Source organism: Panicum hallii, chromosome 6 (genome assembly GCF_002211085.1).
Source record: "Panicum hallii strain FIL2 chromosome 6, PHallii_v3.1, whole genome shotgun sequence".
In the NCBI taxonomy this organism is placed as follows: Eukaryota; Viridiplantae; Streptophyta; class Magnoliopsida; order Poales; family Poaceae; genus Panicum; species Panicum hallii.
This window is the reverse complement of record NC_038047.1, coordinates 24977794-24989253: the sequence shown is the minus strand read 5'-3', so window position 1 is coordinate 24989253 and position 11460 is coordinate 24977794. Positions and strand designations below refer to the sequence as shown.

At 43.0% G+C, this 11460-nt stretch overlaps 1 protein-coding gene across 1 annotated transcript; it reads left to right on the top strand.

Moving 5' to 3' along the window:
- Nucleotides 1-7162: 7162 nt before the first annotated feature.
- On the top strand, nt 7163-10601 carry LOC112896252. The gene is made up of 3 exons (XM_025964173.1): nt 7163-7603; nt 8686-8829; nt 10207-10601. Exons 1-3 carry the CDS (start codon nt 7274-7276, stop codon nt 10402-10404), a joined length of 672 nt encoding a protein of 223 aa, XP_025819958.1. The 5' UTR covers nt 7163-7273; the 3' UTR covers nt 10405-10601.
- Nucleotides 10602-11460: the final 859 nt, after the last annotated feature.

The following is an 11460-nucleotide window of genomic DNA, read 5'->3' as shown; positions in this document are numbered from 1 at the left end:
TGAAATGAAGGAGACACCCATTATCAACCATATTCTTACTCCAAATTTCAGATAATATGCAATTACTAATAGAAATGCAATTCATATATTCCATTCATTCCACTCAGAACAGATGCAAGGACATTGAGCAGGATAACAAAACACAAGATTTAGATTGCTATAACAACACTGGTGATCCTTACATCTTACATCAACACACTCAAACCACTACAACCCTTTGCCTAAGAGCACATGCCACATATACAACAAGTGGCTTTACATATAGATAGACTACACACCACCTATGTCACACATTTTTTTTACACTAGTTACAGCTAAACTACCTCCCACTCAACCACAACTAAAAGTCATCAAAGTTGCCTACTGATGACTGACTACCCGAAGAGGAATGATGGGGGCTGATGACAGGGTCTCCGTGCTCAAAGTCAATCTCGGAGACTCCCTCAATTTCCTCGGGATCTTCCTCTTCTTCTTCTTCAGGGGCTGGTACTGCACGAGGCACAGGCTGCTGTTGTAGCTCATTTATGTGTGCATTGGCATCATCAACTTCGAGGATGAGGTCATGAATCTGTTCTTGAAGAAATTCAATAATCATGTTGCATTGGGTAATTGTCGCATCACTCTCATTGATTTGTTCTTCCCGGTGATGAATAGTCTCATTTTGGGTAGCAATGATTCCATCTTTCTCAATCACCAAAGCTCGAAGTTGATCCACTTGGGTGATATGTCTATCAGCTTTCCTATAGAGACTTCGCGTAGCATTAACCAATTGGCCCATCTCACGACGTAGTAACGATTGGTAATAATACTGCACATTCATAAAGCGCATCATCCCTCGAAGTGCTTCTTCCGGTGAACCTTCCAATCTGTGACTCTCAGGAATTACCCTGAGATTCCACTCTGACTCATTAGGATCCGTTGTGGCAAATAAACCAATGGGTTGTCCTGCGACTTCCCCGGGGTGCTGATTACAGAAGACATAGATAGCTTCTAGTGCTGCCCCTTCAATGGTATCCACAATCCAATAACCCATCACTTCAATTTCAATGGGTTGCCATTGAGAACGATGAGGGTGTTGAGGAATGGTCATTCTAACTCGGGCTCGATAAACACCCTCTTCGTGATACTCCATTGCATCATACTGTGGAGGGTCGGTATAGCCAAACGACCTTAGGGATTCCCAAAGCAAACGAGGAAAACCCTCCCAGTGCAGGGCATTTGTATGAAGATGCCCTGCCGGATCCTAAAAGATGTTAGGAGGGGCTGCCATCTGCAACAGAAATGCAAATGGTGAGACTTTTTACCTTGCTGAGAAAGTACAAATAGAACGGGATAATCAATTCTGATAACAGCAGGGACTGAAAATCAGATGGAAGCCTAAGATACCCCACTTAAAACTACCATTAGAACTCTATCAGCCCATTCCCAAAGACAAACAACATACCATTCATCCTTAGCAGTATTAAACTTATATCACATTCTTTTGGTTACTAACAAATTATGCATGCATGTACTATTCATCCTCACAACCAAAACAACTACCGAATAGGTTCAGACTTACGTAGTTAATTCCGGTGGCGTACCCATATGTCTCTCACTATATAACTAATCGATAAATCCTACTCGTCCTAGCCTCTTAATCGTGGTTAGTGTACCTGCAGAAGAACATACACACACACACATATATATATATATATCATGAACCTTTCATGGCAGTACGACATGAAAGCGTCCCCAAACATTATTGTTCGCTATAGAAATAGCATCCGTACAATTACCGCCGTACAGACAATGTTAGCATACGTTATCGAAACAACGTATTCACGGGGGTACCGCAAAATGCGGGGGTATGAACAGCGATCGCCATACCCTGCGCCGAAATCATATACTCCCAATATGATCAACCTAAGTTGGTATATTGGCAGCATCTCAAGTAAGCCACTGCTTGAGAAACAGCGTTCGGTTCGCATCACCGACGGGAAGGCTAACTCCCCAGTTAGCTAAGGATCCTTACCTCCTTACCTCACGATCGTAGGTGTCGTTACGAAAAGTAAGGTTGAATTGTGCAGGAATTTAAATTTCGATAGAAAGTAGTGCTGCAAGTCAGAACTATCTATACATATATAGATACTAATAGCCACCTGATATTTCCCATATAAGTCCCTAGGGCTTTATGTTCTAAGCATCAACCTTAACGGATCCAACGTACTTTATAAACTCATTTGTTGGCAAATTTTATCCCGAAAACACTTTTTAAGAGCTTCTCCAGATGTAAGAGTAAACCTACAGCTCTGATACCAGCTATGGCAGAACCGCCTGAATTATTCTGGCTCAAGTGCGTTAATGATCGCTATGCAGCTGTCATTAATTCAACGCACTTCAAACGGAACAATCCATTGGTCTGTCGGGTCTCCGCCCGATACAACCACGGTTCAACAGGATCGAAGCAGGCTTACCTCGCACGAAGGCGAGTTTACAATCACAGAACAGCTCATCAACTTTTAATTTACAGGTATTCAAACATTATTACAAATCGGGTTCAAACTTAAGTAAACTTATACAAACAGCGTTCAAACTGACAAGCAGAACAGCTTGTCCAAACTTACAGCGGAAGGAAAAGATTACGCGACTACACACGTCGTGAAAGTGGACACCATGCTAAGCCCAAGGCCTGGTGTCACTCAGGAGGGTCACTGCCCAGCCGGGGACGGGTCCCACTCCACGGACCAGCCAAAAGGTATAGAGGTTGGCCATGCAGGGTTGTTCATGGAATCCTCGAAAGTTATACCTGAAACAAATACTAGCAAGGCTGAGCATTCTAATACTCAGCAAGGCTTACTCGAGTTGGGTATACTTTAGCCCGTAACTAGACTCATGAAGGCATTGCAAGGGTTCTGGGTTATTTTTAGCTGAAAAGCAACTAAGAGTATAACCAACTTTCAAGTTTTAGCTTTCAGATTCTAGCTTGATTAACCATCTAGGTAAGCTCCTATACTAAACAAGCAAGATAGATATTATCATTCATCAAGATTATTCCATCAACAATTACACTTTTTACTCTATGTGGTAGAAGGAATTAGTAGTCTCAATCTTCGTGAGAAGCGGACGATTCTAAATTGAATTTAACCTTGCAAGGTAAACCTAACACACACGCTTGGAACATCCACAGATTGTTCCGAAGCAACCATTTGCCTTTCATTCCGGATCGTGGGCAGGCCACCACAAGCGACTTGCAGGACCGTACGCACACCAATTGTGCAGACATACGTCTGTAGCGCGACTACAAAACCCGTATTCCTGTCTGCTATGCAGAACGTACTCCCACACGTCGGTGCGTTAAAACCAAATTACGAGTGGTGGGAGGTATGCCCACTTGCCGGGCCAATTGGTTACTAGGCTTACCGCTTACCATATTTCGCGGTATGTGGTTAGTACTTTCAAACACTTAGCCACCACTACCACATGCTGCGACCTTAACCACTTTTAACAAAACAGACAGGGTAAACCTTCAGGTCATGATACAACTCACACCCTGTCCATCATCCTTATAGTGGTTGCAGAATTGTAAACAAGCAACTCCTATATCGCGCGAGTGACAGGAAATCACTCGACTTTTACCGGTCCTATTTAGCAGAGCATCTAAATGATAAGGACTCAGGTACAATACATTGGATTCCTAAGATCTTATGCAACTAGGGTTTCATTTCAACTCCTAGACGTAATGCAAGATATATAATATAATAATGGAATTGTAATACATTGAATTACTGGGGTATGTATCGGGGCTTGCCTTCTTGAGTGAGGTCGGGGGCAGGAGTGTCAGAGGCTTCCGAACTTTGGTTCGGGGCTTTAGTTAGTTCCTCGACGGCTTGTGTTGGGTCTTCAGAAAACCCTTGGTCTTGTCCTAAGAACAAATCGTAATCTCCGTCGTCAAGCGTTGTTGATTCTATATGATATGCAACAATATAAATGAGACGATATTTATATTTAAGATCTTATGTTACAACAAAGTTGCAAACCAATCAAGTCAACACACAAGAGTTCATGAAATAAAAAGGGTTTAGGTTTGAATTACCATTTATAATGGAGTCATGAGGGTATCACTGAATTTATTGCAAACAGGAACTAGAACATTTGAATTTGAATTTGAATTCCAAATTTAAATTCAAGACTTTAAGTAAAAAGGATCATAAAGTTTTGGAAATTTAATTATACACTCATTATTAACACATTAGAGTGTGACAAAAAGATCTTAACTAATTAGGTACAGAACATGCTTAGCTAACATTTCAAATTTGAATTGCCTAAATTCAAAAGAAGTTAAGCTACAAAACAGAGCTAGGTTTGAAATTTTAACACAAGGTTACACATAGCTTATAGAATTTACATGTTTAAAATCATGAGAAGCAAAGTTAAAATGTAGAAGGTATGTACCAAACACCTTTTAACCTTAGATTTAAAATAGGTGCAAAAGTATTTAGTTTCATATCAAACTTCATAAACAAAAGTTGTAGGGTTTGGAATCTAGTTTCCAACAAAACAAATTTTGCAATTTTTGGATTTTTCTGTGATTTTCTAAGAATTTTGCAAGGCAGCAGCATACACACATGAAATAATAGAACCACTAGAGGGGGGGGTCTTGGTCTTTTTGCACTCGGGTCCTTGGAAGAAACAATCTTCTCATAGATACGTCCCTGCCCGACCTCGACAGCGGCTGGCCGCGGGGTCTCGGCGTGTTCTCGCCGGCGGCGAGGTCGCCGGCGGGGAGGGGCCGGTGGGGCAGAACCTACGAGACCTAGGGAGTGTTGTGGAGGTGGAAGCGCACGACGGGCAACAGGGGAACAGAGCTAGCGACGGGGAGGTGCGGCGGCCGTGGCGGCGCGTCGCCGTTCCCGGCGAAGGGCCGGTGAACAGGAGGGGCTATCGCACGCACAAGCACTAGGGGGGCGATGGTGGTGTGGTTCCCATACTTGGATCGGTCGAAGAGGTGACGGAGGGTGCTGTCGACGACGAGGCCGAGCTCGGGCGGCACCGGTGAGGGGCGGCTCGGGGTGGGGGCAAATCCAGCGAGGGGGTGGCCGGGGCTGGACCGGATCAAGCTGGGGAACAAGGGGAGGAGGTGAGGAAGCACAGGGCTAAGGGAATTTGGTCGGGAGGGTGTGGTTGAGGAGGATTCCAGTGGGGAATCAGCGGCGGCGGTTTGGTGTTGCGAGGAGGAAGAAGAAAGCAAGTTGCCGGGGAGAAGGGGGCTCGGTCAAGGTTTGTAGCATTGCACGGTTTGCAAGAGAGAAGGAAAAGAAGAGGGAGAGCACGCGGCCAGGCGCAGAGCGGCAAGCGGCGCCGGCGTGCTTGACAGGGCGGCGTGGCGGCCGCTCGGGGCGTCTGCCCGACGTAGAGAATGAGGGGTGGCCAGTGCAGGCGACGCGGGCGGTGGAAGGGGTGGCCACATACCGTAAATATGGTACGCGGTAAGCCTAGTACCTGATTAGTCCGGCAAGTGGACATATCCCCCACCACTCGAATTTTGGTTTATATTCACACGCACTGACATGTGGGAGTACGTTCTGCATAGCAGGCGGGAGTACGGTCATACAGTCGCGCTGTAGACGTACGTCCTGCACTTTGGATGTGCGTATGGTCCTGCAGTCGCTTGTGGTGACACTGATCCACGACCCGGAACATGAGGGGAATGGTTGCCCGGAAAGGAATGTTTTCGAGCGTGTAAGTTAGGATCCCTTGCAAGGTTATGAAATTCGATTCAGGAATCGTCTGTTTCCCGCAGTGATTGGGACTGCTTGATACTTCTGCCATATAGAGTAACAAGAGGAACAGTTGATGGAACAATATTGATGTATGCTTTAATACCTACCTTGCTTGTCTAGTATAGATGCTCACTTAGAATGGTTAATGGAACTAGAATCTGAAAGCTAAAATATGAAAATAAGGATATATTCTTTGTTGTTTTTCAGCAAAAGAAACCTAGAGCCTTTCAACCTCTCATGGTCTAGTAATGGGCTAAGTATACCCAATTGACGGGTAAGCCTTGCTGAGTATTAGTATACTCAGTCTTGCTAGTAATGTGGTTTTCAGGTATGTCATTCGAGGACTCAGTTGCTAGTTCCCCTTGGCCCTGCACTTTACCGCCTGGCTGGTCTATGGAATGGGATCCGTCCCCAACCGGCAATGACCCTTCGGAATGACGCCATGCTTTGGGCTAAGTATGGTGCCTGTTTTTGCGACGTGTAGTCGTGGTGTTGTTTCCTTCCGCTGTCATCTCTGAATAATGTCCGTTAAAACTTGAAGTTTTCGAACAATGGCTGTATAAATTTATTTTAGTTAGGTTTGCAGTATTCTATCAGAACCCGGTTATAATAACTACTTGTGCCTATGTTGTAAAAATATGACGGTGATTGTATCTTTGGACTCGCTTTCATGCGAGGTACGCTTGTTCGATCCGGAATCTGGTGGTTTCATCGGGACGTTACCCGACGGACCATTGGGTTGTTCCGTTTGAAGTGCGTTGAGGTCATATCGTCTGTACAGCGATGGTCTGCGCACTTGAGTCGGACTAATTCAAGCGGTTTTGCCACACATTTACGCAATATTCCTATGTTCAGGAGCAACAAATAAAGCTCTACATAATTAATCTTAAGTCTAGCATACTCACCCTGAGGTGTTTCCTACTGTTCCAAAGCAAAATTGTATAGATTTTCTTATTCTCCAGGCAAACAACAATGGTGAAACACAAGGGATGGACGCAAAAAATTTGATATGTAATCGTGAGTTCAGACTAGATACCTGTTCGTTTGAAATGCTGACCAATTATGATTTATATAAGTTACAATTGGTAAAACAAATTGACCTAGTATATTAAAAACTTATATCTATTGATTGACATTTCACATATCTTTTAATACAAATCAATTTTTCAAAATTAATAACATTGTATAAATAATAATGGATGGTCAAAGCATACTTCTAAATATACTTTCCAAAATTATAATAGAATATCAAAATTACTCCCAAGTTTGACGTAAGTTGTAATTACCCTCCGCCCGCTCGTGGTGGACCCGCGTACGGACCACCTCCCGTCCGTGTGGCTGCTTCCCGGTCCCACCTGCCGGATGGACGACCACGACGCAATTAAACACATCACGCCTCTTCCGTGTCAGATCTCGCCTCTTACCACGCCATTAATTTCGTGTACCAAACCCCGGCCGGAAAATAAGGCCTCCGCCGCCGCCGCCGCCGTAAACCACGGGTAATCGCGGACATGGAGGGCGTGGGCGCGCGGTTGGGGCGCACCTCCGCGCGCTACGGCCCCGCGACGACTTTCACGGGCCCCGTTAGGAAGTGGCGCAAGGAGTGGGTCCCCGTCGCCGCCGCCGCCGCCGCCAGCGCCAACGCCAACGCCAACGCCAGTGCCAGCGCCAACGGAGGCGCGGCGTCCTCCACGGGCACGGGATCCGGCGGCGGATCCCGTGGGAATAACCTTCTCCTGTTTAAGTGGACCCCGGTGAACGGGGCCAACGGGGGAGGAGGCGACGGGGAGCGGCAGGCGGCGGCCGAGGAGACGGCCACCAGACGCCGGCGGTATGTGCCGGTGAGGACTCTTGATAAGAATTGTTGGCTATCATTTGTTGCTTTTAGTGGCGCTATCGTGGGCTCGAATTTGTAACATGATTGGATCTTTAGCTTCTTTGGTCGGTCTGTTCGCGTCAAGATTTAGAACGTTTGATCTTGTGCGGGTTGAGCTTTCGGATTGTTAGTTGATGTTTGAATCATGTGAATCATGTGTTGCCGTTAGTAATTGGTCAGAACCGATTTGAATTTCTGATCACCAAATATAGTGTAGGAGACTTAAACAGTTTAATTGTTTATTCAGATTGGCAAATTCAAGATGTTGCCGTGTCTTAGGGTAATGATAATGTCTGTGTATTAGAGGTAGCAAAAGAAATGCCGGTGAGCTTAAAATGGCCCGAACAGCAAAATAAACCAAACAAAAACATAAAACCAAACCGTGAACGAAAGGGAGGATATAAAATAACAAAAGCAAATCAGGAAAGAAACTCCTCAGTACATACATGCCAAATTAAGAGGCACAAACGACAAGATAACCAACACTCGAGCAACGGATGGCGTTAGCCAATCCTACCCAAGCTCCCTTAACTTTTTGCAACCGTCATGATCCACAGTTGCACCTCGTCAGTGGACTCACGTGTAACTATTCCCATGCACGGGGTGATTGCGCTGTTTAGGTACACCTAGATCAAAATAGAAACCCCCTGGTCTGCAACAGTTAGGTTAGTTCACTGTGTATATGGATAATTATGAATTTTTGACATGACATGAAATGTGAAGATAGGTTGTATCTGGCTCATTGTAATAGAAACCCCCTGGTCTGCAACAGTTAGGTTAGTTCACTGCTTTACATGGCTCTTAGTTGACTATCTATCTCTTGCATCTGTTGTATCTAAACATGTTTAGAGTATAATAAAATAAAATAAACTAGATTGGAGCATCTTTTCATTAAAATCTCAAGACTATCTAGGTTCTTTAGGGTTCATTTGCTGAAATTTGCAGACAAATTCATCTGCAACACTTCTCTTTTGGAACAGATGGCTTTTTCACTGTTTGCTCATATGTCTTGTCAATTGATGTTTATCAAATCTCTTCATGTTTCAGGTTTCTGTAGTTGAAGAGGAAAGGCAAGAATCTGCAAAATCTGATGATGAGAATAAAGCTAATGATGGAGATCCGTCTTCAAATGAAACTGAGCCATCAAATGGAAAGACTGATATCAATGATACACCTATGGATGAACCTCAGGTAACAAGATCCTTTAAGTACTTTACGAATCTGTAATTTTTTACATCGGTTCCTCATTATGCTAATTCACATTAACTAACTGTTGTTTTTCTTCTTTGGGTTTTGGATTACCTTGCTGACATCCCCATGCATCAGACCATTTATTGTTTGATGTTTCCCATCGGGACTCCCTCTTTTTTTTGAAGTATGAATATTTCCAGTAGCCAGTGCCACTTATGATGTTCTATTGAGTTTAATTCACTGAACTTGCTACTATCCTTTCCGCTACTCAGTCTGAAGGGTTCATGACCCAATTGGACTTTTCCAAGTATTAAAAAAGCTATAAATGCTCTATGATTTTCATTATCTCAGTGGATACATGTTGGGATGCTTGTAAGATTCCTCGGCAACATGTTATTCTTTATTTACTCTGAATGTCCTTGCTGAATTGGGAGGAACTGTTTATGTAGTTGTTGAGAAACTAGAAGTGAACTGTAGTGTAGCTTGGTGGTTATTTCACATGATTGGAATACCCTAGTCATCAAGCTTACTGAAGAAGTACCACCTCCCGTCCCTGCAGGTCCTAAATCCATAGTTTGAGCTACCCATTGATTACTCCTGCATAAATTACAACAGTGCTCTTCTGTCTGCTTGATTGGTAGTTTGGTACATGATAAAGTTTGAAGTCGGTGGACAGAGTTGATGAAAACTAGTGCTGAAGCACATGAATGTACTTGAGGCGAGCCATATCACTCCAAGAGTGTTTGTCCAAAACTTCCGAACCCAATTATGGTCATTATTAAGCTTAAGATTTAAGATATAACCTGTTTGCCAAGCGTGAAGATCGATTTGCTCATCAACACTGACTAATCCTCATTCAAATCCCAGAGACATGGAAATTTTTTTTGTATGGCAGCCATACAAATATTTTTGTTCATTGATTATCTGACACACGGAAGGCTCAGTACCCCTGGGGGATTTCATATTTTCATAGTTTCACATTGAAATAATTTATAATGTCTTGGTCTTCCATTATCAGATGAAGTGGTAGCTAATTTCTCACTGCACGTGAACATGCAACATCCATTCAAAGTGGGGGTTTTACAAGGGATTTGTGATTTTAAATGCCTATGCAGTTCTATCAAAACCAGGCATGCTAAATGCGTTCTTTTTTAAATTTATGTAAATATCTCCACATCTCAATCAATCAGCTATACCATTTATGAATATAATGTCTTATTCGGAATTGCAAGATTCTATGTTTTGTGTCATTTAGTCGCTTCCTTCCAAATGTCGTACGAGTGCCATTTACACGATACTGTGTTAACTTTAGAATTTTTCAGAACATTTTAAGGAGAATAAATCTATCAAGAACTTAATGAAACCGTCCTATTTCAGGCATCAGATGAGGATGCTCGAGATTCTGGCAAAAATGGTGGTGGAACAGACTTCAATTTGAATTTAGGTTTGAAAGACCCGGACGGTGATAATGAAGGTGACACAGCAGAGCAACATGAAGTGGCCAAGAACCTGCAGACAGAGAATAATAGATTCAAGAGGAAATCCGTAACCCCTGACCTTGAGATGAGAATGTGACCTGGCTGTTCCATTTCTTTCTTGATTACTTCACTATTTGCCTTGTGGCATGTAACTTAGATACATTATTACTGTAGAGACAATTCAGCAAAATCGATTACAGGACCTACAATAGTGTGAAGTGTTTGAACTCGTTGCCAAACATATTCAATTTAATTTTCCAGAGATGTCCAGAATCGGATAACTGGCTGTCACAACTTCTTTGTAAAACGTTCCTTTACTGCAAGCAGTTGGATCCAACTATCCAGGTGGAACCATTGATTGAAAAACTGGACTAGTAAGAACCTCTCCAGTTACCTGATAACTTTTTTGCAAATTCAAAACTATATAGCTGGCTTATTAGACGAAACCATACATAGTTAAACATATATTAGGCTAGATAAGAATATTCAAGCAGTACTTGCATAGATGTTGAATGTTAAAAGAGCTGCTGGGTGCCCTCACTTCTCTTCACATTGCTGCTGAAGATTCACTTCTCAGTACATTTCCAATTCTTTAGCTTGAACTAGTGATTCCATTGGCTTTGGTTAGCGCACAAGAAGCTAAGAGCGAATTTAGATTGTATAAGAGATTGTATTCGAAGCCTTCTGGGCAAATATTTTGATCTGGCGCTACAAAAATCTGACATCCTTCAGAAGCCACAGAGCCTATAAGGTGATCTGGTTAACGCAATTGGCATCAGTAACGCTTTGACAGTAAAGCTAATCTTGCTCAGCCATTCAAATTCACATAGTCCAAGGTGATTTCAACATAAAAACTTGCCAAATCGGGCATCAGGTAGCCATGCTCACATTACCACCCTACTTCACAATATCCTGCAACAGTCCATAGATCTAAAACTCATTCAAGATATATCAGATCAACAAGGCAAATAAGAAAAATCCTTTTTATTTATTTGCATCTTCAGGATTGTCGTAAAATCAAAACTATTCAAATGGGAACGGTTCACGCAAATTTGTAAGAGTTCCAATAGGAACACTTTGTGCGAAGCACCTTAAGTCAGTATTCCTGTTAATGCAGGATCAACCTGTCTTTGGCAAAAAAATTTTCAGTAAT

What these genes read in the sequence shown, in the direction of transcription:
- LOC112896252 (XM_025964173.1), top strand. Translation starts at nt 7,274, where the DNA reads ATGGAGGGCGTGGGCGCGCGGTTGGGGCGCACCTCCGCGCGCTACGGC. An exon ending in GACGCCGGCGGTATGTGCCG is followed by an intron (nt 7,604 to 8,685) that starts GTGAGGACTCTT and finishes TTCATGTTTCAG; the next exon opens with GTTTCTGTAGTTGAAGAGGA. An exon ending in CACCTATGGATGAACCTCAG is followed by an intron (nt 8,830 to 10,206) that starts GTAACAAGATCC and finishes GTCCTATTTCAG; the next exon opens with GCATCAGATGAGGATGCTCG.